The 27,675-nt window shown below is 39.9% G+C and overlaps 2 protein-coding genes across 2 annotated transcripts; one reads left to right on the forward strand and one right to left on the reverse strand.

The window, feature by feature from the left end:
- Positions 1–40: 40 nt before the first annotated feature.
- ZFAND1 (zinc finger AN1-type containing 1) lies at positions 41–8,781 on the reverse strand. Its single transcript, XM_035546120.2, has 8 exons — positions 8,690–8,781; positions 7,193–7,235; positions 6,439–6,478; positions 5,967–6,094; positions 5,763–5,854; positions 4,872–4,996; positions 1,693–1,848; positions 41–1,561 (listed from the first exon to the last, which is right to left on the reverse strand). Exons 1-8 carry the CDS (start codon positions 8,742–8,744, stop codon positions 1,391–1,393), a joined length of 810 nt encoding a protein of 269 aa, XP_035402013.1. The 5' UTR covers positions 8,745–8,781; the 3' UTR covers positions 41–1,390.
- CHMP4C (charged multivesicular body protein 4C) lies at positions 8,776–27,321 on the forward strand. Its single transcript, XM_035546121.2, has 5 exons — positions 8,776–9,181; positions 17,270–17,447; positions 18,360–18,474; positions 21,871–21,979; positions 24,235–27,321. Exons 1-5 carry the CDS (start codon positions 8,986–8,988, stop codon positions 24,297–24,299), a joined length of 663 nt encoding a protein of 220 aa, XP_035402014.1. The 5' UTR covers positions 8,776–8,985; the 3' UTR covers positions 24,300–27,321.
- Positions 27,322–27,675: the final 354 nt, after the last annotated feature.

The raw sequence follows: 27,675 nt of genomic DNA on the forward strand, positions 1-27,675 counted from the left end.
ATTATCTCCTTGTGAGTTTAGGAATTTACCTAATCCATATCACAGCAAAATGGTAATTTCCATTCCACATGAAAGAAAATCTTGTTGTTCATGCAAGAGACTGCTAAGAGAATTGAGCTGCAGGGCTATGTATTTTTACGTGACATCTGATAAGCAAGATGAACAGAGGTGATCTGTTGACAAAAGTCTTCACACCAGACAGATCACACTCCAGGGCACACACATTTGTGTCTTTCTAAAAGACATGCAAAAGGAAAGTGATGCAAATAAAAGTATGAGAGGTAACTTTCTGCTTTCTCAGTGTGATGTGGTATTGTTTGCTTTGGCATTGCCCAGCTGATCTAACAGGTAATGTACCCAAGCAGAGTTTAAAAATAAATTTAGGTCTTTCCAAACTTTGTTCTGTATGTCACCAATACATGCAAGGAGATTTTGTGTGTGAAATGGCACAAGGCCTGGATATGCGACCAACAGCACCCTCAGTGGTGTAACATTTGCAAAGCCCCGACCTGCATTCGCTAAAAGTATATAGCTAAATAACAAACAACAAGCTTGATGTTCATCTATTTAACTTTGAGCAAAAGTACTGTTAATTATAAATTCATTAAATATTTTTCTTGACAAATTCGTTTGCTCAACTGAGTAATTTTGAGTAGATCCTCAGTATAGAAAATGTATGCAAAGTGTTTTACATCTTATTTATTAATTTTCAAGCAAGAGCTAGTGATGTAAAACTGGGAGGAGTAGCTGATACTCCAGAGGGCTGTGCTGCCATTCACAGGGACCTGAACAGGCTGGAGAGTTGGGCAGTGAGGAACCTCCTCAAGTTAACCAAGGCAAGTGGGTCCTTCACCTAGGGAAAAATAAGCCCATGAACTAGTATAGGCTGGGGGCTGATCTGTTGGAGTGCTGCATTCCCAACTAAATGAAATCTGTTCTTGCAGATTTAGAAAAGATGCTGCAAGAGTGTAATATGTTTCCTTCCTTTGCAGAACCAACACACTCTTTTACAGAAACCAACATACTCTTTCAAAGAACCAAAATACTGTAAGTTTCCATTTTCACTATTTGTTTTTAATATACACTTTTCCCATAATTTACACAAATATAAATAAAAATTTAGGAAAATATTATTGACATCTTACAGTTAAATAAAGCGCAAATTTATTCTAGATAGTATCTGTAGTATTAGTTAATATAATAACTAATATTCCTTTTAGGACATAGTTCTTCTGCCAGTTATGCAACTGAGGAATTGATGGGACCTGTGTCTTCACAAGTGAGGGCATATTCTGGCATACTAGTGATTTAAAAGGAAAATGGCCTTGGTTTTAATACCAGAATTCTTAAAAAAAAAAAAATCTTTTTGTTGTTTGCAATAATTTACTAATTAACTTAAGTATGACTCTGTATCTTCTATAAATAGAACATCATTATCAAGATACTCCAAAATTATATTTCCACCATTGAATAATGGACATTCTTTATCAGATAGCCATTTTTCCAATGCGTCCTCAAATGGCAAGGCTTCTCCAGAGGTAGTATGGCATAACCTCAATTTCTGCAAGACAGATAACGCAGAAATTAACATCAGGATTTGCCTAAGATGCAAGAAGTGGAGGAAGAGGGAAGAAGGGTTAAAAAAAAAGAAAAAAACAACCTGGAAAATGTTTATCATCATCACTGATTTACCTGGGCTGTTGATCTGTTGTTGTCATTTTTAAGGCTTGCTAAGGAAGCTGCGAAGTCTACTACTTTGCCAATACTCCACTTACTGCAAAAGAACATGGGCTTGCTTTTCTCTTTGTTTCCCTTTGGTAAAAATACTTGAAAGTAAATTCTTTCCGTCTAGAAAAACATAAAAAATTAAGCAAAACAAAAGTTACAGAAGAAACACATAACTACAGACATATGCATTTTTCAGTTAAAGGTAAATTTCAACCCCCCAAATTCTAAACTTTAGTTGTTCTATTCCATCAGGACAAAGGCCCCATTCCTATGCAGAACAGAAGAAATAGCTCAGAATGTCAAGTCCAATCTCCTCCAACTGCAGGCACGTATATGATGGACAGTAAGTTCAGAAAATTGTAAAGAATATCTTTCAGACTTCAAGAGGTATAGAGTATTATATACAGGCAGATATGAAAAATGTCTGTCCTGTGTTTATTAGATAGAAGTGACTGCTTTGAGGACAAAAAGGTGAATTTAAACAGGCAGTGCTGGCTTCCGGCAGCAGTACAATCTGTCTCAATTTGGAATGCAGAGCCTATTAAAACAGAATAATTCACTGTTCTAGAAATGTCTGTTTCACAAATGAACACTTCAGTCAGGGCCACCTACTCATTTATCCTGTTTTTTATCCTTTTATCTACTAATAGTTCTTTCAATATCTGCTAGGCTGAACCATTTGTTTAAGAAATTTCAAGGGTAACCTATAAGAATGATTCTGAATGGGACCGGGACAACCCCTTCTTCAGGTTTATTTCTTCTTGACACTCATGCATAGACACAAGTACAACTGGTATATCCATCAGTTGACTGCCCTTTATGAGTCCAAGCCAGACAGTATCAAACAAGAAAGTCGTATTTTTTTTAAGATTTTTGCCTTCCCTAGAAAAATATGGATCTATCCTCCTCCCAGTTGTGTTCATAAAACTAAGAATGAATTTCAATCTGTGAATTTTCCCAAGAACTTAAGTGCTCTCCACACACAAAAATCTGTAACACCCAGGAATATTACAAAGGGGCAAGGGAAGCAGGACATGAATTTTCCTAAATTGTAAACAACCACAGCTTTTGAAACAGGTAGCACAGACATCCTATTACAGACACACGCTAACAACTCATCTGCTAACAGTGCACTGGTACCTTCCTCCAGTTCTAAGGAGGATGAGACAGTCTCCCACAGCTCACTGGAACATAATTCACAAAACTGCTCATTCTACTGTTGCACCCCTAAGATGGGATATGCCTCCTGGAATTTCTGTGCAATACTCAAGAGATTATCAGTCAATCAAGGACACAGTAACTAACACTACTTTGCAGCATGGCCCTCCTGTTTTGAGCCAGTCAGTCTTGAAAAGGTATACCCGAAGGAAGCAATTAGCAGCAGAAAACTAATCGCAACAGAAGAGGTCAGAGAAAAGATGTATCCAATATAGCCTGATTCTCCTGATCACAGAGTAAGAAAGGTCAGGAAGCACTTCTGGGGTCATGTGGTCCAAACCACGCTCAAAGTAGGCCAAATTTAAAGCTGGACCTAACTACAAATCAGGTTGCTTCAAGTCAGATTCAGTCAAGTTTTGAACATCCCAAAGATACCACGTATTTTCAGAGCAGCTTATTCAAAAGTCTGACCACCCACACTGCAAATGTTTTTCCTAGTATCTAATTGGAATTTCACGTATTACAGCTTGTGCACATTGCCCTCTGTCCTTTCGTTGGGTGCACCTCCAAGAAACATTTATCCATCTTCACTATATAGTGATGAGAGAGCTAATGTGCCTAAGAGGCATTCCAGAAACTTCCTATTAAAAAAAAAAATCTGTTAAACTGGAACAAGCTGGGCAACAGAAGACAGTAAAAAATGATAGCCAGAAGGAGTCTAGGAAGCAATTTAAATAGAGAGAGGTGCTGGAGGATAACAGGCTTATTTATCAGTGTTAAAATTATCACCGTTCTACATGGTTGAAGAATTAACATCCACATAAAAGAAAATTAATGAGAGAAATTAGCATATAGTAATTTCTGCTACACTTGTTAGAGCTTACTGGCTTTGGAATTAGGAAGTAACTTTTTTAATTTTCTTGTAAATACTAAGGGCAGATTTTTTTATTATGCTCCGCAATGTTTGAAATGAATCACTCTCCCTCCAGCATACATTTATTTAAATGGCACTATCTGTGATGAGTGGTACAAGCAGGTCTTTGTATTATGTCATCTGCCTAAGTAGAATTATCTAATTTTTCAGGATGACAAAGTATAGAAAAGAGAAATTCATAAGAGGTCTCGGTAATTGAATAGCTGTAGTTGTTGTAAAAACAATTAAATGTACCTAACAATAAAATTATCACGTAGAATGTTTTCAATATTATAAATTTAATATAAGAGGCCTAAATTCGGTGTGCTCCAGCCCAACAGCATGGTCTAAAGTAATTTAAAATAGTTATTTTAAGAGAATGCCTAAGTAAAGATCTAAAGTGGAACTCTAGATGAAGGAATTAAGTTGTTTCCAAACCAAACATAATCCGCAAAAAAGATCTAAACACCATATTCAACTGGCCACTGTAGTGAAAAACACTAAGGAATCTCTGAAATACTTCAAGATTCAGAGAAGTTAAAGGCATAAGATATACGTAAAGCAACTGTCAAGACCCTCTTCCAATACAAAGGCAGGAACAACTGACTTCAGATCCCTTCCTACCTCAACCAGAAACATAATAAATGTGGCTTCAATCTGAGCAGCAGAAATAAGAACGAAGCTTTGCAGAACGCAGAGCTCAGTTTAGTATGAGACAAGTTCAATCTGACTGGTACAGAGCTGTGCAAACTGTATCCTGTGTGAGTCAGAAGCCTCTCAGTACCCATCACAAAAAGTATCTCACGAAATGGGTTTGCTGTGTGGCAGGCAAACACGTTTCTGCTATAAAGGAATTTGTCTTGAATGCTCTGAACTCTACATAGGTATCTTATAAAGGACATGAGACTAGTGAGATTGATTTTGGATGCCAGCCTGAGATCTATGTATAAATGACCAAGGGCTTAGAGAATTAAATCCAAAACCAAACTGAGGGAACTAGATGAAGAACCAGAAATTTAGAAAGCTTCTCTTTCTTTTGAGAAGTCAATCACTGAAAGCAAGTACAACTGACCTGAGGCAAGGACTTGTCCCCAGACGCGTGCATTTTCAGTTTCATTAATGCCACTTTTGCTGCTGTTTCACTGTTTTTTGCTCCTTTACGTTTTTTGCTTTTTGCTTCTTCATTTTTTTTAGAATCTGAGAACAATATTATTCCTGTTAGCATGAGTCACATTTCTCCTGAACATATTTTGGAGTAAGTCTATTGGGCCTCACTATATTTCTAAGGTGTCAACCCCTGTCATGCCCTCCTGAGGCCATGATATTAGGTACTCCCATTCAAGAATATCTGGAATGGCTACAGTCCTAACAGAACTCCTTTGCACAGAAAAGCAGATGAGCACCGGAACCAGGTAAACAGGTTGCAAAAGCCTATGCTTCCAATGCTTCTGTACCTGTGGCGATCATGGTATTCCTATGGCAACAGGTTCAGGTCCTCCCTTCTACACTTAATACCTAATGTCCAGCTGTTCTCTTTCCTGCCCCAAATCTTGCTTAAAAGTACAAAACATTACATCACGGAGTCACATTTTTTTGCCAGTTTGGTTACATATGTATAAACTCAGCACACTGGCATGTGCACCCAATACAACTACATTATTTGCATATGAATTAATATGCAAATATAAATGACTAGCTACAATTATAGTACTTGTAGAACAAGAACAAGACAATCATTCTGAAACTAAGCCCCATTTAATCTTCAAAGACTCTCTTCCTAGACATCTGCTCCTGCTGTCTTATGTGAGTCTTGATGAACACAATTACATGTTGACAGGGGAATTTAGGGCTGTTAAAACAAAGAACTGTCACCCTTTCTCTTCTTTTGGTCAAAGCTAGACCCTTACAGAAGGTCATGAGGCTTCTGAAGAAAATTCTAAGATATATATCCCATTGTACTTGCCTATAATATGTGTAACTAACTGTTGGGTGGCAGCCATTCGGGGTTTTGGTGTGTCCAGTTTCTCACACTCATGGTCTGATTGATGCCGGTGTCTGTAAACAACAGTGAAAAATTTGTATTAATTTTTTCCCCTATGCATTAATGAACAAATATTTATGTTTAAACACTTTGTTTAAACCTAAACACCTTAGGCAAACACCTCACCTTAGGCAAAAATGTTTTTCACAGTAGGGACAGAGAACTGGTAAAAGCTCCTTTGCATTGCAGTCCTTATATGAGCATGGGTAAGATCTGTGCTGATCTGGTTTCACAGAATTGTTTCTTATATTCACCTAAGAATTAGCACAAAATATTCTGTCTAAATAAACAGCTATTACAGACAAATCACCACCACAGTGTCCCAAAAGAACTGTGCTTGCTCTCCATTCTATGGGAGAAAGTAGTTCAGTAACTCTCTCCTACTTTTCTTGCTCTGGTTAAGTTTAGCTCAGATAGAAAAAGAACCATCCCCCTCCTCAAACTTAATTAAATTCTGACACACAGTAAAAGAGTACATTAATTTCTTAAGCTTGTCACAGTCTAAGTTGAATAATTCATACTTATATACTGTGCATATAAGTCTAATAGCTAGTTAAGCTGCATGGAAATTTAAGGTAGTCATTTATTATTACATTACCTCAGAACACCCATGAGCATCCCGGCTCCTGTGCTGAAGGCTTAGTGGCAAAAGAAGAAAATACCACACCATCATCAACATTTCAAGAGAAAAAAACATTTAAGTGTCTTAAGAGCCATCTGACAAGTTTTATCATGGCAACACAGTTAAATTTTCTTAGAATTTGTTCTAATCTATTGATTTCGCAACTTGAATGGATTGGTTACGCTATTCCTCATTATATAATTTATCTCTTAGGATTTCTGCCCCATGCCAACAAAGCATTTCAAAAGAATAAGGTCATTAGCATGCTTATGAATTCATCTCAAAGCAACTGAAATTCGTCCATTTTAATGGTTTTTGGATCACCTTCCACAGGATCAGAAATGCCTTCTAACATTTTAAAGAGACATTTCAGATCTGCTCTCAACTTTAGGCTGCTAATTTTAAGTGTAAATCACAGTGCAGGCTCTGATTTGAGACTGTGGAAGAAATTTAGGTTTTCTTCCTACACGGAAACAACAAAAGCAAAACAACCAAACACAAATCAGTACAAACCAAGCTCCCATACACAACTTCCATAATAAGTTATCTGTATTCTAGATATTCCCTCTGATTTCAAACCTCCACAACAGCCGCTTGCGAGCAAAGCTGCGAGGTCAGTAAACAAACTATTTTTTTAACTGAATGTATCTACATTGAATTACAGTATATTTCATACAACATTTAGGTCTAAAAAAAACTGCCACACTAAACTCTCAACAGGAAAACTCACCAAAAGACACCTGAACAGCCATCACATACAAAGGGGAGAAAGTCTGAAAGAAGAAGAGGTTTGTATTAGTTGGGCATCATGGTTGTTGTTTTGCCCATAGTTTTTAATTTTTACATGGTTAACTTTTGCTTTACATGATTTACTTTTCCATGGGGCAGTTATCTTTACAAAGACACTTAGCAACTGCATCTGCACAGTACTTAGGCTTTTGTAACACAGTTACACCGCTAACTCCTCTAGCTAGTATTACTGAAAAATACACCAGGAGGTAAACTATATACATTCTGGAATTATGCTTTAAATTCCTAAAGAAGTGCTTCTTTCCCCCCTCCCAGTATCAAATTTAGAAACTAGAACATTTAGCTAGCCATCAAACATTTATTACTTACACTAAAAACTTAATTTGTCTTGAGACCACTCAGAATACTGTTTACTGAATGCAGATGCACTGGACAATTTACATTTTTATTATACGGCTTGCCAACTGGAGAAGACACCAACCCTTCTAAAAGGCAGCATCTCCTCCATTTGATGGTCCTGATTGTCCTACTCCTTCCTATCTTTTACACCATACATACTGTTCTTGTGTATTTAAATTGCATGTAACTTCTTAAGTTTGCACGTTCCCCATCTACTGTATTAACTGTTACAGATAAAACCACTTCACCATCTGCTGAACTCAGCCATGTCAACTATGACAACAAATGCCCACTTTTAGGCCATTACTCGAGTCTTCCATCCTTCAGATTTGAACTTGATGAACCGGCATGCAACTGGACTACAAAGCTCGGGTCACAAAAACTTTGGTCACTTTATCTGTGAGACTGACTACCTGCCTCAGAAAACCTTCAATAGGAGTACTTTTGCTGCCAAGTTAAAAAACAAACAAAGAAACCCAGCATTTTAGTGGTTACATTTTCATTAACATCATCTCCTGAAAGCAACAAAGGCTGGTGAGAGTGAAGAATGGAAAAAATGAGCAATAACGATTAGCAAAAATAGGGATTAAACAACTAGTGATGGCACTGAAATAGCAGGCAATGGCAATGTATCATGTAGGGCTGCTGCACGTTGTACCAACAAGACCTGGCTTTGGGAAATCAACCCTAACAAATAAAACCGGATTTTTTATTTTTATTTATTTTTTATTATGCAGCTTTTCTCATCTTTTTGACTGTTCCTCTCAATAAAACCCCTCTCAGACCCGCTGCCCAGCAGCAAAACGACCTCTTGGCTGTATACCTGCCCACTACAAGCATTAACACCAGGAGCCAAGACACAGCACGAAAAAAACCGCGAAACCCGTGTGAAAACCCCAAAACCAAGAGAAGCGAGGCCCGGAGCCAGCGCCGGAGACACCCCGACAGGGAACTCTCGCATGGAGGCCCTCACAGCTGCTCCACTCCTCCCTCTGCCAGCAGGGGGAAGCCGTGCCGTGCCGTGCCGAGCCGAGCCGAGCCATGCCATGCCGAGCCGAGCCACCCCAGCCGCCCTTACCGAGCTGCCGGCAGCCCTCCGCCTGGCAGTGCCGCCCGACCTCCAGCTCCGCCATTTTCTTCCCGGACGGGCGGGCGGGGACAGGCGGGGCACAGCATGCAGACGAACCGGGTGTCCCCGCCCCGGGGCGGTGCTGCTACCGGTGCCGTTACCGGCCTCGGTCCCACCGCCTGCTCGTCCCTAACCCAGCCCCTAACCCGCCCCGCCCCGCTCCGCCGCCAGGTGCGGAGCTCCGGAAGCGCCGTGGCGGCAGCGGGGAGCCCCGGTCCTCTCCGACCCGACCCGAGGCCGCCGAGATGAGCAAGATCTCCAAGTTCTTCAAGGGGGGCGGCTCTGCGGCCCACAAGGGCCGCGGGGGACCCACCCCGCAGGAGGCCTTGGCCCGGCTGCGGGAGACGGAGGAGATGCTGAGCAAGAAGCAGCAGTACCTGGAGACGCGCATCGAGAGGGAGCTGGAGGCGGCCCGGCAGCACGGCACCAAGAACAAGCGAGGTGAGGGAGCCCCGGGAGAGGGGAGCCTCTCTGCTGGCCTGAGAGCCCGGGTTGTGCCATTCAGGAGAGACCTTGGTGGCTTACGAGGCTTTAAATCGTGGGTGTCACGGGCATCTATTAGTGCCTGATGCACTGTGGATGTGTTATGGCAGGCTGATAACAGGACCCTTTACTCGTAACTAACTTCAGGTCTGCGGTTCGCTGTGCGATGCTTGTGTCCGTGCTTTGCACCGCACTCGCCGCAGGTGCCAGCTGGATAAATGGTGCTGCAAGGTGCTGTTCGGCACAGCAAGGGGAGCACAGCGGGGATGCTGAGCGCTGGTAGTGTGGATATGTGGGAAATTGAGGCACGCGAGGATCTCGTGTAAATTCGTGGTGGTGTTCACGTTATCCCCACTGGGAGAGCTGGAGAATGGACTGCTGGCAACTGAGGAACACAGTGAATAAATGTTTTGGCTCAAGTTACATGTGATAAAACTGAAAAACAAACAAAGGTTCAGAGTATTTGTAGTTGCTGCTGGTCCTGTGCTTCTGAGGAGAGGGTACTAAGGGATAATAAGGTTTGGATCTTGCTTACACCGATATTGTCATCTCTGGGAAGCAAATGATTGAAACTGCAGGTAGGCAGTGTCTTAGGGGCATACAGGCCTTTGCGAAGCAGGATAATTACTTCCTAAAGTCACCTGGAATCCTGTTTGTCTACTCTGAGATTTATTGTCCCTTGAATGCTTCAAAACAGAGGCAAAATGTTTTGAATTCAAGATTCACAATGTAACAAGAAACTAGCTCCTTCATGCCTTCTTTCTATTGCCGGATACTTTAAAAAAGTTAATGGCATGTAATTTAGAGCTTGTGAGGAGCTGCACTTTAAAGGTGTTCCGGTTAGCCCTTTAAGGTATTTGTAATACTTTAGCACTTACTAATCATTAGCAAAAAGCATTTAGTTAGGATTTAAAAACATCAGTAGGGATTTTAAGGCACAAACAGTGTGAGGGAGTAAAGCCAGTTCAGCAACCGACCCTGCCAGTCTGCAGCACGTGAGCTGTCGGGTTGTCGCGTTTTGGGTTGTCGTGGCCCCAAACTCCTTACTTCTCTGGCTTCAGCTCAAGCGTCTCTTGTCCCTTTGTGCAGGCACTGGCACTTGTGAGCTGGCCCAGCAATTTAGATCAGGGAGGTGACGCAGCTGCAGCTCTACTGCAGGACTAAGTGACCGGATGGCTCCCGGAGCTGGGTCACCCTGCAGTTGCACGAGTGGCGGGCTGACTCAAGAGATCAGGCTCCTTCTGGTGTTTGTAGCAACTCCTACTGAGGTCCAGACACGCTACTGTAGAACTTGATGCCAAGTCTGCCCTTTCAGGCTGGTGTTGCTGCAGGAAGAAGCAGTGTTTCCTGCCTCATTCCTGCCCCATGCTACTCCCTTCTGTTGACAGAGCTCCCTGAAGGGTGTGTTCTAGAAAGCTGAGATGCAGAGTTAAAATGGCTTGGTTTTTCAGCTACGTTATTTTTACCCAGAGTAGGTTAAGTTTCTCTGGCTCCACAGCTGCCAAAGAGCTTGGACACCTGTGAAGGTGCAGAGGCTGCAATGAGGACCCATTACTGGGAGAAGGTGGATCTGCTTTAGGATTCCCCTTTAACCTGGCTGGCCTATGCTGGTTCCAGGTGTTAACCTATCACCTTGTGCTTCAAGCATGCAGCATTTGACACGTGACGTTTTTCGCCCAGGTGTTTGTGTCCACTGCTATGCCCAGTATGCAATACCCCTAGTTTTATCTATATAGCTTTTTGCAGAGTTGTGCTACAAACTGGATCGTTGGGCTGATTGTGGTTAAAAATAACTCCCTTTTTTTTTTCCTTTCTTGTCATTTGCACAGTGACCTACAGTTAAGGACAGTAAAGAGACAGCCAAGCAATAAGTACAGAGTGGGAATTTTTTAATGAAAAAATTGGCTTTGACGCCAAAACTGGATGATGAAACTACAATCATGAGAAACAAGAGAAACTCACCTTGCCATGCTGAAATGATTGAATTTGGCAGGCTAGTGAGTGAGCTTAATTCCCCAAGGATACCCCTCATTTGATACGACATTTGTGCTAGTTTAATCACTGTTGATTAATGTATTAGCAGCTTTACCATGCTGTAGTTCAGAAGAAAGCTGTACTAGCCTTAAGTATCATTATGTAAACATACATGCAAATGAGAGAATAAAAGTTTTAACTTAACACTGCTTTGTTAAAACAAATATTTCAAAAGGACCTGGTGATTAATCTTTGATATGTTCTTTCCATAATTGCATCTGTGGAGAGAAGCTTGTGGAACCTAAAATGGGAGTGTCTGGGACAGAACAGGATGTATCCAGGTATAGAAAATGCACCAAATTAGTATGATCTCATTTGATTTTTAGGCGCATGAGTGTGAGTCAGTTACACTGACACAAGTGAAATTATCTTCAAGGACTAGCAAGTTTTCATGAGCTCAAATGATTCTTGGATGGGTTCATGTGACATCAGAAGACTTGACTTAAAGCTGTAACATATTAGCTATGCAAGTACACATGAAACATCACTTAAATATCTTTGGCTCCTCCTTTGTGGAGTGTGCATCTCTGTAGTTCCTGTGCCTAATTTGAAATTAGCTATGCTTTGGGGGTGATACATTTCCAGTTTTCCCTATTAATATTTTACGGTAGCTAGACTACCTCAGGATTTTCTGAAGAGTGATTTGTGTTGGAATTCCCCTTGCAGAGGTTATACCATGATAAGCAGTATTTATTTTTTTTTATATCTCTTGCTGTATTTTTTGGGGTATCTCTTGATTGATTTTGTCAAGTGCATAGCTGCTAACTCCAGCAGCAAATTGGCCTTTCATCTTCACTACTGTGAAGGTCGTGCAGGAAACCTTAAAAGACAAAGTGATCCCAAATATCAAAATTGATGAGGCTTGAAGCAAGAAATTGGGGCTAGTGCTAGGTAGATGCAGGCTCTTATGTTTTCTTTGTGCTTCTACAGAACACCATATCCAGGTTAGTAATGACAATAGCAGGTTTCTTTATGGCTGTGGGTTAGGACAATAGCCATCACAATGCAGATCACCATGTAGAGAAGTGTTTTCATCCAAAACTTCCCACCTTCATGGTGGTCATTCACTTAGCGTGTGGAAGGGTACTGCCTCCACGTGCTGACTGAACAATGACCATAGTGGCTCTTTGCTTATTTGTTTAAAGCAAGTTTATCAGCAATGCTGCATTTATGGGTAAGCACAAAGTACAAGAAAATATTACTACAGGGTAGTCCTGGGAAATGTTTTTCCTCTGTTCTTCAAAAGCTGCCTTATTTTTATTTCTTACTCTCTCCTACAATAATCCCTATGCTTTTGAATCTTCCTTCCCGTCCCATCTCACACCCCATACACACGCACTAAGCCTTTGATTCCTAGTTTGCTGTGTGAGAACTCTGTTTAAAAGGAAATAAAGGAAATGGGTTTCCTGAAGTGCATCTGTGCTTGTGAAAATAGCATAAATGTGCGTGTTGTCTCAGCCTGGCATCTTTCACAGATCCTAAAAAAAAAAAAAAAAAAAGGCTAAATGAAGAGAAATTAGAAGTAAGTTAAAAGAAGCCATAGTTTTTGTTTGTTTGTTTTTCCCATCCAGAGTAGGAATAAAGCTTAACCATGGAGAGCCACATAATACTACTGAGGACAAAACCTATGCAAAAAGTTGGGATAACAGTAGGTTTTCGCAAGTAGGTGCTGTAAGTATGCTGTGTGGTGCATTTGGGCAGGGTTGGTGTAGCCGTGTAGCATTCCTTTTCAATGAGCTAGTTGTACCCAGAACATTACTGAAACTAAAGAGTGATGCAGTAGTTGCGTGGTGACACAGACAGGGCTGTCATCCCTGTAGCGGGGTGTGTGACAGGTAGGGACTGAAGGCAGGGAGATATGGGGAAGCCTTTAAGCACATCTTTGTTCTGTGAGTTACAGCCATTGTTCTCTGCTCTTCTTGATCGCATTTAAAGTGTCTTGCTGCCAGCCGGAATGGTTAAAATGAGTCAAGAGCATCGTTATTAATGAATTACTGCCTCAGTTTTAACTGTATATGCCTTCCCCCACGAGTTTTTAAGGATTATGAATGCTGATAATGTAAGGTGGTATGATTTTTGTGGCCTCAGCAGCATTTCTTCTGGTTGTTGCTAGTGTGAGATCAGATTCTGTAATCCGTCAGTCCTTTACAGGGACTGAAGGAGAGGTTTTGTGAACTGTATCCAAGGATGAGATCCAGTATTTTCAGTGATGTTATGTCTTCTGAATACGTAACCAGTTTTTCCCTGGGAATTTTAAGGTCTGTTGGATAACATTCTTATTTCTACTTCATAATATGAGATGAGCAATTCCTGTGCTGATGGATAGTGGTGGTGGTGGGCTTGACAGGTAAAGGTGTTAATTATCACTGTGCTTTCTCATTTTATTCTGATCTGTCATGAGACCGTGATGAAGGTGCCCAACTCTTTCTGTCACTATTTTTGTTCTTTGTTTTAGAAACCTGGATATTCAGTGTGGTCAGAATTACTATTGCCATTGCCAGGAATGGCCAGGATTGGTCATTTCTCCTTCCTTACTAAAGCATAAGTATAGTGGTGACTCTGGAAATGTGTTTGTAAGTTAATAACAGTGGTTCTTTAATACATGTGCTTAAACTGACATCATAGTCTACTGTTGTTCCAGCCGCTTAACTTGAAGATAAAATAAAAATTCAGTTTAAAAACAGTGGCTCCTAATCTATGAGCTCTATCCTGCTTGCTGGAGTTGGAAGTAGAGCACAAGAAAAGTGCTAAAGCTCAAGCAATTGCTGACTGCTCAATTATGGAATGCAGGAGTTGAATCTGCTTCTTTGTAGCACAACGTTGGGAATGTCTGAGATGACTTGTTTTCCTGGGGAAGACCTCTACCTCTTCTTGGTTAAATCGGTATTCCTCTTGCTTCCTCAGACTCTGCCCCTGCTTAGACTCTTCCTACCTGGGCTGTCTTCCTTTTCTGAAATCTTGGAAATGGGCATACCTTCTTTCAGTGCCATTCTTAGACGTTCAGTGAAGTAAGTTGATGTTCTCCCCTCAGTTTTTTTTTTTTTTTTTTTTTTTAATAATATGCTGTCTTTCAGTGTGGTTATTCTGTGATAATTTTTCTGTAGCATTTAGATGTAGTTCTTCTGAGAATTGGCACACACTTTAAAATGAGTGTATACACAGTAGAAAAGCACTTATAATGAAATTCACTTTGATTCTGTACAACAACAAAAAAAGCAGACTGCAAGTAACAAGGAAATTCTCCTTTCTCACCTGTGGGAGCTATGATTGCAATAGACCATGCAAGGAAAGGGATTCCTTTAATATAAATGAAAAAATCATATAAGATATTCCTACACCACACTATACTTTGCTTGATAAGAAAGGAGTATGAATTGATTTGCTACCAAGTGCTTTGTTCTATAAGTCACTGGTAAGACTCAAGAGAACTAAGTAAAATGATGTTGCAGTACAATAATTAGGAAAAGCTGTTTATGAATAGGGGAAGTCTCATAGTTGACCTTCTTCTGAGGTTTCTTAATTTGGGTGTGGTTTAATTAAATATTTATACAGGAACCTTCAGGATTTTGAAAACAACTGCTGTGCATGTAACTGAGGAAGTCCATTTTCTCTTTGAGCAGTTGATAAGAACAGCACCATCACAGAGCCCCATTCCTGAAAAAGACTGGCTGGAAATATTTTTCCATGGTAGCTGTTTCTTTCAGTTGAAGCCTTTCTGCACCACCCAGTTAGAGTTCCTCTGTCCACAGGGTGTTGCAGTCCTCTCTGGTACAGCCACTCTTATGCAAATTCATAACATTAAGTTTACCTAGAATATCTGGCCTAATCTAAGAATACAGGATCAAATTTTGATTGAATTGAAGCTGAGGAAGGAAGTGTCTGGTGTCATAACAGTACCAATAATAACCATATATAAGGAGGGAAGATAAGTAGGTAGAAAGACTATTTGGGATTAAGTCAAATTGATATACTTTGGAATTGCCACAACAATTAGAATTTTTACATTTGCCATTTGCATGACTTCGTCTGGGGTTCAGGCATATTTTCATAGTATAAATGTTCACAGAATCATAGAATGCCTTTGGTTGGAAGGGACCTTAAAGACCACCTACTTCCAACCCCCTGCCATGGGCAGGGACACCTCCCACCAGACCAGGTTGCCCAAAGCCCCACCCAGCCTGGCCTTGAGCACCTCCAGGGATGGGGCATCCACAGCTTCTGGGCAGCCTGTGCCAGGGCCTCACCACCCTCTGAGTGAAGAATTTCCTCCTTATATCTAATCTAAGCCTACCCTCTTTTAGTTTAAATCCACTCCCCCTTATCCTATCACTGCACTCCCTGACAAAGAGTCCCTCCCCAGCTTTCCTGTAGGCCCCCTTTAGGCACTGGAAGGCCGCTGTAAGGTCTCCCCAGAGCCTTCTCTTCTCCAGGCTGGACAACCCCAACTCCCTCAGCCTGTCTTCACAGGAGAGGTGCTCCAGCCCTCTGAGCATCTTTGTGGTCCTCCCCTGGACTCACTCCAACAGGTTGCGGTTGGCTTTCTCAGCTGGAAGCATGCACTGCTGGCTCATGTTCAGTTTTTCATCAACCGATACCCCCAGGTCCTTCTCCTCAGGGCTGCTCTCAGTCCACTCACTGCCCAGACTGTATTTGGTGCTTAGGACTGCAAATCTTGAGAGCATGCCCCAAAAGCTCGGAAAACGTTCAATTTGAATACCGTTTTATCTATTGGGGTTGTGGTTTGCTGTCACTACAGGTGCTAAAGACATTCTGTATTTCAAAGTCTCTGCAAATATCTGCCCTTGTGTGACTAATGAGCAGCAACTGTGACCTTATTGATTCAAACACTTGTCAGAAAAGCAGTCAGTATTTTAGTATGTAGCTACATACTGTAAGTCAGTGTCCCCTCTTTGGAGGGATCCTAGCTTCATTTGGAAACCCTGTTGTCTAGATTCAGTGTTACTGCATTTGGGTAATTGTTTAAACAGGACACTCACAGTAATTGCTGCTATCTGTTTTTCAAGTATGGGGGGCTGCAGTTGCTTCCTGGCTCTGAACCTGATTAAAAAATTAAAGCAAGAGATAGGAAGAAAGATCCAGGTATTAATTAGCATTGAAAAAACCATGGGTTAACTCAGTCTCTCTTTTTTTTTTTTTTTGCCTGGCACGTGTACAGTTTGGAAAGAACAGAGGTCAGGAAATACTTGTGGCAAGATTGTGTGTTCCACACACAGAGACAGTGAAAGCCTTTCTCCTTCTGCTTGTCACATGCATTTATGCTGGTAATGATTTACTCTGGGCAAAGTATTCTGCTTATAACTTATCAAATACAAAACAGTAATCTCGCTGATTTACAGAGGTAATCGAGAGTTGCTAGATTTTATTGTGGCCCTTTACAAAGGCTATGTATCTTCTATATATTTTCAACTTCTAAGGATTAAAGATCATGCTCCTCAGTGACTGTTATGGAAAATACAACTGAAAGCCAGAGGAGTCCTTCCTCTGATCTAACCCACCTGCGAGGTTAGGTCATTTGGGCTTTCCATTATACTTGACACTCTGCTGCTGCAACAAAACTTAGAAAGCAGTATTCATGGAGATGTGGTCATCATGACAGATCTTCTTGCTCTGTCTTTCTTAGTTTTTACTCAGGTTTTGCAACCTCTTCCTTTGATTCTCTCTCACGTCCTCCTTTCCGATTTCTCTTTGATGTTTTTCTTTTCCTTTCCTGTCTTCCCTGTTTTGTCCATGTGCACAGGATGGAATTCAAGATCTCCTGTAGTGGAGGAAGAAGCTGCTCTTCCCTGTGGTTCTAAAAGGAGCTAATCTAAACGAGGTTCCCTGTTCATGCAAACTGCATGTTGGTGGTCTGGTGTGGTCAAAGTTTGCCTTTCTACTAGTAAGGTAGGAGGGTGAGAATTATAACTTCTCCAGGTTGTATTGTTAATGAAGTACTTGTACTTGTGTTTTGCTATGAAAATACACAGTGTACTGTGCTCCTCTGCATTACAGCTGCCTTACAAGCACTGAAGAGGAAAAAGAGATATGAGAAACAATTGAATCAAATTGATGGGACGCTCTCAACCATCGAGTTCCAGAGAGAGGCGCTGGAAAATTCACACACAAACACAGAAGTGCTCAGGAATATGGGTTATGCTGCACAAGCTATGAAAAAAGTACATGAAAATATGTAAGTCCTTTCTACTAGCTTTCAAGATGAGCTTGGCAATAGCTTTTAAACTATTTCATTGCTATGTACCAAGTCAGCCAGTTTTGACTTCATTTTGGTTCAGGCATTTAATGTCAGGAATGCTATTGGTGCTGTAATGTTGTATTTGGCAGAAAAATACCTTTTCTTAACAGCAAGTCTAGAAGGAAGTCCAACTACCTTAGGAGATCCAGCTGGTACTAGTTTTTATTAAATCTGCCTTGGCTTCTGCCCTCAATTTTTACAGAAGAAAACTTAGTTGAGGAAACTGTGTACTTCTTCAAAATCCATAAGCTAGACTGTGATTCAAAGTACCAACTGGACTTGAATAAAAGGGAAGGTAATTTTTTTGCGTGAGTGTATTATTTTTAATGTCCTATATTGTTTCATGGGGCATTTTCCTGCCTGAATAAACAGAGTTAAATCAGAAAGGTTGTTCTGGCAGAAGTAAACAGGAATTGAAACAATACTGTAGTTAACAATAAGGGGAAGCATTTAAATGGGGTCCTGTTAAGCTCCCCCTAGTTCTGATGAATGCTTAACATCAGAAAAGATCCATCTAACAAAGATGCTGACCTTGGGAAGGAGATATGGTCTGCCTAGAGAATGTGACTGTTGGCCGATGGATCTGTGAGAAGCACAGAGGTGGGGAGAGGCACAGGCTGCTGCATTATGACTTTTGTTATAATCCCAAAGTGGAAGAAATTGGAGTGGCTAAAACATACAGAAGCTTGCCAGGAAATATTAAGGTTTAGGTAAGGGAAATTATTCCATGTGAGTTCTATCACTTAAACATCCATGGGCTTAAAATAAAATAGGGTCTGTTCAGCTGTTTCTGAGCCTCTTCTGTAGGATTTGATTTACGTACCTTTAAAAACTTTGTTATTTTGCCAGGGACTTGAACAAAATTGATGATTTGATGCAAGATATCACTGACCAGCAAAATGTTGCTCAGGAAATTTCAGAAGCTATCTCAAACCGAGCTGGATTTGGTGATGAGTTTGATGAGGTTAGTACTTTACTAAAGACTGGGAGTTTTGACTATAAAATAGTTATTTTGTGGTGCAGTGGCTTGTTCCAGAGATTGCAATTTCACATCCTCACCTTTTGAGAAATCATTGTTCTAGCTTACCGTATCTAGCACATTTTATATTTATTTATATATTTATAAAAAAAAAAAAGAATTAAATATATAAAATGAAAATGAGGGGTTTAGCTGTATTCCTGTAGTTAGTATTCTCAATTGTAGTATTTTCCATTGTACCATGGAAGGAGGTCACTAAAGCATATAATTTGTACTTCTCCAAAGGGACACTGCAACATATAATTTGTTGTACTCAAAACAGGCATAGTGATATTCCTTTCACTACACTGTGAACTGGCTACCATTCACAATTTTGAATATATGGGCCAAATTTAAGGGGTTTTATTTTGTGCTTGGAGATGCTGGTCCTTTCATTATTTTCCAAATTTTCCACAGAAATAAATTAATGAGGTAGAAGTAATTGCTGTTAGAAGCAACAAGAATTCTGTCCTCAAACACTTTTCTTCTGAAAATCTCTCAAAAATGGTATCTAGGACCTTCTGGAAACTTGTTGCAGTAGCTTTCATCCAATATTGCTGGACTTGATTTTGTGTATCTAAGGAGGACATAGTGTTCAAGGACAGAGTACATGCAAAGAGACTTTATATGAGTATACGAGACTGTACATCCTACAGTCTGTGGGATGCAGAGCTGAGGTTCGAACCCACTATCACAAACAGTTTGGTTTTGTATTTTAACTGTGTGTTAAAATGACCAAGCGCTAGGAATCATATGAATAATGCCTTAAAGAATCAAACAGTTCCCACCCTTCCCAATTAATTTATTCTTACATACCCAAATGGACAATAGAGAAAAATACATATGCTATATATTTGTGCTTGATTAATATTTTGCCTTTTCATTCACAAGTTATCCTTTGGAGTTTTTGAAAATAGTAGTGATTCTTTGTATTTTTCTCCCTATTATCTGCTTTTCTATTTTTGTACTTTGAATGAAAATCAACTTTTCAAGAAACATTTAATCAATACTGACATAAGGAATGGGATTTATCTGGTATAAACTGGTCTTCAGACAACTGAAAAAACATACTGCCATCCTGAACAGTGTCACTTTCTTTTCATCCATGCTTAACTTATTGAGTCTAGACTCAGTAATGATGTTGCAGATTGACCTGAAAGTTTCTAAGAGATGCTTGTTTGTCCAAGTTAACGGACGTGTTTCCTGTTCTGGGAAAATAAGCCACTATCACATGGGCTATCACTGTACCAGCACCTACTTTTGCATGAGAGCCTAATAGTTACCGTACTTGTTCGGTCATTGGGAAGCCTGGATTGCATACCACTTCAGTTTAAGAGTGCCAGAATTTGTGACTTAATCCCTAGTTTTTGAGGTCACTTGTGTTGGAGGAGGATGCTTAGTTTTTATTTATTTTGAAGAATTTTTTGACCACGCACTTGATTGCCTCTTTACATGTGTGCCATGGGTGTAAGGAGGTCATTGAAACATGTAATTTATACTGCTCAAAACAGACATGTAAACACGGGGTTCTTTCTCCCTGGGATGACATGGTATATGTAAGGAAGAATGCAAAAAAAAAAAAAAAAAAAAAAAAAAAAAAGCTCCATCCTACCTAAGTAGGATGCTCTTGGGTGAATCCTTGCCTGGAGACATGTTTTCTGATACTCAGATGTGAAATACACACATTCCAGTGGGTGAAGTCTAGACCCTGAGAGTTTTGATCCTCTCCACATGGTATCTGCCCTCTGCTTCCTTTTTGGCCTAAGTTCAAGAGGAGAAAGGGGATTATTTATTGTAGCTACTACAATACTCCACAGCCTAGTTGTACAGCAGTTCCTGAGTTATGGGAAACACAAGTTAGATCTATGGTTGAGGAGGAGGAGAACTTAAAACTTGAGTCTCCCACTTTGAGAACTAATGTTCTAGCCATTGCATCACTATGTTAAAGACCATGGCCACTGTTTATTCCGCTATTCCATCTCTCTCTCTCTCTCCCTCTCTCTATATTTTTTATTTTTTAATTTATTTTTTTTATTTAATAAAGAGCCTGTCATGGCCGATACTACCTCCTTGATATTTTATGTATTCAGCAGAGGCTGCTGAGGCTTAATTTGGTGTTGGAAAGGGTTAGATGGTCGTCTAGAGGTCTTCAGGAGTACTCGTTTCCATTGACTACAACAGCTTGGACACTACCTTCTGAAGATGATATTCACACCACTGACTGAAGTACTTAAAGTACAGATACCTTTGCACCTAACTAAATGTGTTAGACAGCCATGGGGCCCCACCCTGCACGTCTCTGAGAGAGCTGCCATCGATTGAACATCTTCAGGTGCAGACCTGATGCTGAAATTTTTAGATGATATTCTAGAGCTTGCATTGTGAACTAGGTCAGACTTGTGAACTGTAGCATTTTTTGGCCTTGTATATATAAAAGAAAAACTTAGGTAGGCCTGTGCTGGCTACATAATCATCATTTTAACGTCTACATTGGTGATAAGCAAGGTATAAATGGGTAGGCAAAGCCCATTTTGAACCGTAGATCTCACTTTGTTCCAGCCACTCTTTTGCCCAGCCACATTTGCCCAACAGTGGTTCTTTCTGAACCATTTTATCAATGTGGCAAAGATCTATTTCTCTACACTGTGATTGATATTTAGCTTCCTTTCTTTGGGAAACTCCGACTAAGGAATAAGTCCTTGGTTTTTTAAAAAATGTAAAGCATTTTTATTTTTAGTATTATACAATGAGATTTGATCGTATGTCCAAGTTAGCTTCTGCAGCTAAAAGCCCAAGAGTGTTACGTGCTTCAAGAGTGAGTAACAGGGCTCACGAGATCAGTGCTGCTTTGAAATTAGATGTAATCCAGGACTTAGTGTGATAGAGCTGAAGCACAACACTTAATGACAGTCTGTCTTATACCCAGTGGAAGTTGTATGGTTTTTAAAATGGGAGAAGTCACACACTATAATTAGAATCTGCTTAAAATGTACAGACTTTAGATTTGGAAAAAAAATGATGAAGGCAGTTGGACTTTTTCCTCTGTTTGATTTTGACATGAATACTAACTACACTGGCATTTTTCTTTCTAATTTTAATCCTTGTCCTGTTTCTAGCTTTCGTTGTCCTTGTTTAAACTTTCGGCTAAGTTTTACTGTTTTTCCCCACAGTTGGTGAAAATTATACTTGCAATATGCTGACTTTTGATATGACTGACTTCTAACTTTGTTTTCAAGCATAAGCTGTTATTTCAGTAATGCTTTGCTTTATAGTGGTTACAAGTGCTCTTGACTCAAATTGCTGTCAGGACAATGAATTTATTAACATTTTCCTTGAATTTAGGATGAGTTGATGGCAGAATTAGAAGAACTGGAGCAAGAAGAAATGAACAAGAGGATGGCAGATGTCAGACTGCCAAGTGTTCCATCCACCTCGCTACCTTCTCGCCCTGGTAAACTGCTTACTTTCCATTTCAAGTTTCTCTTTACTAAGCCATGCTGTGAGTAGGAGGAGGGGAAGAATGAATCATAGATATGTATTTAGCTCTTTTAATTTTTAAAGCATTATAGAATTCTTATCCTAATTTTTGCGTATGTGTATTATAAAAAGCAAAGTGGAATTCCAATTTGCTGTATGAAAGTATTTAGGACCAAATTTTCTGTAGATTAGAGGAAGCAAATTCAGGGGACTTGAACTTTCATGTACTGTGATGTGGATCAGATAGGTCGCTGGGGAATGGGAAGATCTTTTTTGTCTTCTGGCAATTTAAATCCTCAGTCTTTTTTAATTAGAGCCTGACCTAGATTCAAAATGTTTGCATGAGGAAGTTTCAGCTTTATAGAGTAGTAATTTGATACTTGCCACTGGTATTTTAAGTAGAGATGAATGAGGTAGCAGGAAGTACAAATTTAAAGAAATACTGTCTGTCATTCCTTTACTTTCTTTCTATAGAACAGACATTCCTGGCATTAAGCAGTAGTCTTGATTTGCTGTAGTTCTGCCCTGTTTGTTTTGAATTAAGCCAGAGACAGTCAACTTTTAATTCTATCTCTCACTGTGTCCCTGTTGCTCTTTATCAACTGAAAGACTTGCTGTATACGGATGCTTGTAAAAAGAGTATAAATATTTGGTGGCAAGGATAGCACGCACGCAGCATGAGCTCCGTGGTGCATTCTGCTGCAGAACAGGTTACCTAGATCAGCTCATCCTGAAGACTCTTATGCGTGTTTTGGCAGTCAACACTTAAATCCCTGAGAAGCAGTTTAAAATGTTCCTGGGACATTTAAAATGTTCTCAAACTGGGACCGTGGCCTCATCTACTTATGTAAACTGTAGAACAGCTAGTAAAAAGTGGATTTAGGAAAACTCAGTGCAAATTGCAGTCTGGGCACTTACGGCTTGTTCATGCATTCTTTTCCAGAGCCAGCTGTGCCAGCTAACATTTTTATTAAACCCAGGCCATCTCCGTGTGCTTCTCACTATCTCAGATTTGCTACCTCATCTCTCTATATGACTGCTTCAGGCAAAATTAGTTAGCTACGTTTATGCAGTTTAAGGCCTTGTAAAACTGGCTAATCTTTTCTGTAACTGTATGCTTACAGAACACAGAAATGACAAAATATGAACAGTTAATGGTTCTGTAATGCTTCTAATCGGACATGCACGTTAATCTCCTGATTTTAGAGATGGGGAAAACTGAGGTGGAACAAGGCACAAATGACCTTCTCCAGCTGCACAGTAAGCCAGTGGCACTTGCAGAGTAGGGACTGGACCCAGGGTCTCCCATGTCCTTCTCCCATCTTTAGCCCCAAGAAGTGGTACTCTGTCTCCCTGGAGATGGTGGTTCCCAGCAGTGGGGCTGCCACAGGCAGGAGCCAACTGGCTGCTGTAAAACATACACACAAGGGTGGTGCCACCCAGTAACGCAAATCCTGACGCACACAGCACAAAGCTGGGGAGAGCCAAAGGCTGAACCTGGGCAGTAGGGCACGTAGTTTGTAGGTTGCTGAATGAAGGCTGTTTATATGAGGTTTTAGTTCAAGTAACATGAAGATGTGCGATAGGAGATTTGGATTAAAAAAAAAAAAGTGAGAAAGCATGTGTGGGACCTAGAACGGAGCTGGGCATTGCTGCTGCTGTGACCATAGCAGTTATCTGAGTAGTCACAGATACTACCCGAGCAATGTAAGTTCAGGATTTTTTTCCCTTTTAATAAATGGTAACTCTTGCTAAAATGTGTTGATTCTATGTTGAGACTGGACCTGCACGCGCAGAACCCTTTGGCACTATTTGGAAAGGTAGCAGGATGCACAGCTGGCAAGGGGCAGGTCATTCATGCCTGCTTGAATGAATCACAGAATTGTAGCAGTTGGAAGGGACCTGGATGTGAGAGAAATGGCGATGTTGTGGTGTGTGCTTACTCTCTGTGTACAGGTTAAATAAATTTTCTGTGGGAGTCTTTCAGTAGGAGGTAAATCAGGCCTATAATTGTTAACATCAGGGTTATGTGTGAGCTAACGGTGGGAGCTAACGGTGAGCTAACGGTAGTCACAGCATCATCACTGTTACCTACATTTAGCTTGCTACTCAGTAAAGTGACTTGAGATCTTCAAACTGAGCACTATACAAGTCCTAATGTTAACAAATAAAATGTTTCTGTTTCTGCTGCTATTAGTTGATGATTATTGTTAATCTCTTTCTGTGCAGCATCAACCAGGAAGAGAGCGGAGGATGAAGATGATATGAAACATCTAGCTGCCTGGGCTTCATAAGAGCATGGTGCTTTTATGGCATGGAACATTACAGTAAAGATGCAAAGAGCTGCAATGCTGTTGTTAATTTGTAATAGTTACAAATTTAGTGTGGTTGTGTTTCATATGGACTTTTTTTAATGGCCAATCTTGCTAAAAGTGTGACTTCCATATTTCAAAATTAGTTTAAACACAAACAAAAATAATAGTTGCCAAAACCTCCATAGTGTTTTTTTTCTTTTTTTTTTTTTTTTTTTTCCAGCATAGGCCGGAGATTTGTTTTGCTGTCAGTATCAGGTTTTATTATGTTACGTCTTGTGGTTTTGGTGAGACCTGTGTCTCACTTGTGCACAAAACTGGATGCATCGTCGAAATGAAAAAGTTAAATAATTGATCAAAGCCCTATCCTTAGAGGGTCCAAAACAGCTTTATACGCGTCCTTTGCACCCAAGAGCTAACGGCCATTCATTTGGGCATGGAGATTTATCCAGTTTGCCTGGAGCACCTTGTGGTGTCCTAGATATTAAGCGGAGACTCTTCTGTAGATCTTCTGAAGTGCGATAATTTATTAATTTTTTGTTATTGTTTTAACTTTGGCAACACTATCCTATGCACATGTATATGGTCTACTTGAATCATGTGTCAAACTATTTCCAACTTGGTTAAATAACAGCTTTGCTATGACAATGACTATGATTTTATAGATCCCTGACAAACAAAATTGATTTCCACTAACCCTGTCAAAAAGCCAGAAGAGATCTAGCTTTTCTGTCTTCCACCATGACTTTCTGGGGTGAGTCTTTACTTTGTATGAAAATACCCATTCTCAAAGGAATTAATAACACAATTTTTAATTCTGCATTTTCAAAATAATTTTCATTTCTGAGCATTTGGTTTCTGAGTGGAAACTATCAATGTGTTGTCTTTGAAATGCCTTTTTAGCTCTGTTTAAAAGCTGATTCTAAATTATTTGTAAATTTGTAATATTATTGTCCAACTGATGGCTTTTTAGCTTAAGGAACAAATGCCACTGAGTGCTGAACTACTATATGTAGGGAGAAATCACTGTTCACATATAAAAAAAAATGATATGCTGCTTTGTACAAAGAAATTTTATTAAGTAAGACTTAAGCTCTATGCTAGTAGCTTGCTATAAATCACAAGGATGTAGTAAAACACTGGAGTTCCAAGGAAAGTGGGAAGCAGAGTCACATTGATCTTAATTTCTTATTTTCAAATTAATTTATATATATATGATTGAACCACTTGGGGAATGATGGGAGACTTGGTTTCTGTAGATCTACAGCATCAGAAGACTGATCTGTGGGGCTTTAGCCTGTGATTTGCTGGGTGTTCATAGCCTACAATAGGCTCTAGCCTATCGTATTTTAGGTTAAGCATAAGCTAACGTGTGTTTATGGACATGGTATTCTGGTGTGCTCAGCCTGTTGAGTTGAGTTCTGTGAATGAAACACAAAATTTACTAGCACATTGTAAAACTTTTAGGACTTCATTCTTTGTAGTGGAATTGCTTTTTGTTTACATCTATTTGAAAGAAGAACTAAGCCTTGTCACTTGTGGAGAAAAAAAGTTTCTGATTCTACTACAGAGTTTGGGGGTACCAGGAAAATTATCCCTTTCTGTTGGGAGTCAAGTAAAAACTGGAAGTATTCCATTTTTGTTTAAAACAAAAATTAAAGCACTTCCTTAAATTTGAAAATGTATTTTGAATTCTCAGTAGGAAACCAAACACTAACAAAATGTCATTCAGTTTTAATGCTTACTGAAATTCAGGATAAGATGCCAGCTGAAAACTTCCTTGATGGGCATATTTAATAAAATAATAAATATTCAGAGTTATCTAGAATCAATTCCCTAGTCCTGTTGGCTGAAATCCCATTTTCAAGGTTGAAGCAGTGTATACAATTCTGAATTTGGTACAGAAAGTGTTAGTATACACTGATTTAGGAAGTCTGCAAGGCTGACTGGCAGTGTACTTCTGGACACATCTTGTATTTCTTAATATAAGTCCACGCCAACATAGTCCTGTGCTTAGCTCTGGAAAACTGTATTATAGCATCTGTTCTTGGTCGCATTAGTAGTTTTCCAATGCTTAGCATACTTAAAGGGTTCTATAGCCTAACCAAAATAGGTGTCTAGGCTTCCATTTTAAAGTGATTTTTTCAGTCTGCTCTGGAAAATGTGTACCTGCAGGATTTTATGCAAGAACTTTCCATGTGAACATCCTGCAGGGGAGAAGAAATTCTAGGGAAGGCCTTCTCCTTTGCAAACGAGTGTCAGACTGCTAACCTCTGGCAGTGTTTTGGCCACATGTTGATCCTTCTGCTTATTGACTTCGGACCAGGCACTTAAAGAACAAAGTTTGTGGAGGATGAGGAATAAAAAACATGGTCATTCAGGTGAGCTTCTCTAAAAGCTGGCATGTAGTGGCTGCCGATTCTGGAGGACAGTCACATACCAGTTCACGGGCTAGGACGTGTCTGGTCTAACCTTCATGGTGAAGCTATTCTCAGAAATACTGTAGTCATGTACACAAATCAAAATACAGTATAAACCCCCAAAACTGGAGTGTTTCTTGTATTTGTTTGAGAGACAGTAGATGACTGATTTTCTTCAAAAGCAAAGGAGTTTTAGGGATTTAATTCAGCTGAGGAGGTGGCTCTTTCCTGTGTAAATTCAGATGAAGCTGTGACAAATGCTTCTTTCATTTTTTGAACATATGTCTCTCTTCATGCCAAGATGGTATTTGTTTAGCACATAAGCAGACTAGAGTGAATAGTGTCAATGTGTTATTGTAAATGCAATTAACTACTAACTCAAACACATTTTTACAAGAGGACTGTGGAAGCAGATGGTGTACTGTAGCTGACTTTATTTCCTGATTCTTATTTATTTTGAGAATGTTTTCTTCTCTTAACAGGCTTGGGCATTTTAAACCTGGATAGCTTTACAAAGGGGAAATATTAAATAAAGAATAAAAATTAATATATACATATCCTGTAAATAAACATTTTTCGTCACACTTGTGCTACCTGTATTATTTTCCTATTAGGGAAAACTTTACATGCTCTTCTTACACCATCATTAGGATGCAGTACTCTCTTTAGCGAGTGCAAAGATTGTTGGAAACACTTTTTGATGTATTAGTCTTTCAACACCAGCTTAGAATTCAATAATTCTTCAAAGGTAATCTGGCTTTAATTTAGAAAAAAAAGGGGGGGGGGGAGAGAGGATAGAAAGCAGAGTGTATGCAACAGTGTTTGAGCTTCATTCATTTGCACACAGCATTTGTGTTACAAGAGATTATTTTATTTCAGTGTGTCCAAAAATTCTACTTTTTTTTCCTTTGCAAAAGATCTCTTCAACGTTTCAGAAT

Source organism: Cygnus atratus, chromosome 2 (assembly GCF_013377495.2).
Source record: "Cygnus atratus isolate AKBS03 ecotype Queensland, Australia chromosome 2, CAtr_DNAZoo_HiC_assembly, whole genome shotgun sequence".
NCBI classification, from domain to species: domain Eukaryota; kingdom Metazoa; phylum Chordata; class Aves; order Anseriformes; family Anatidae; genus Cygnus; species Cygnus atratus.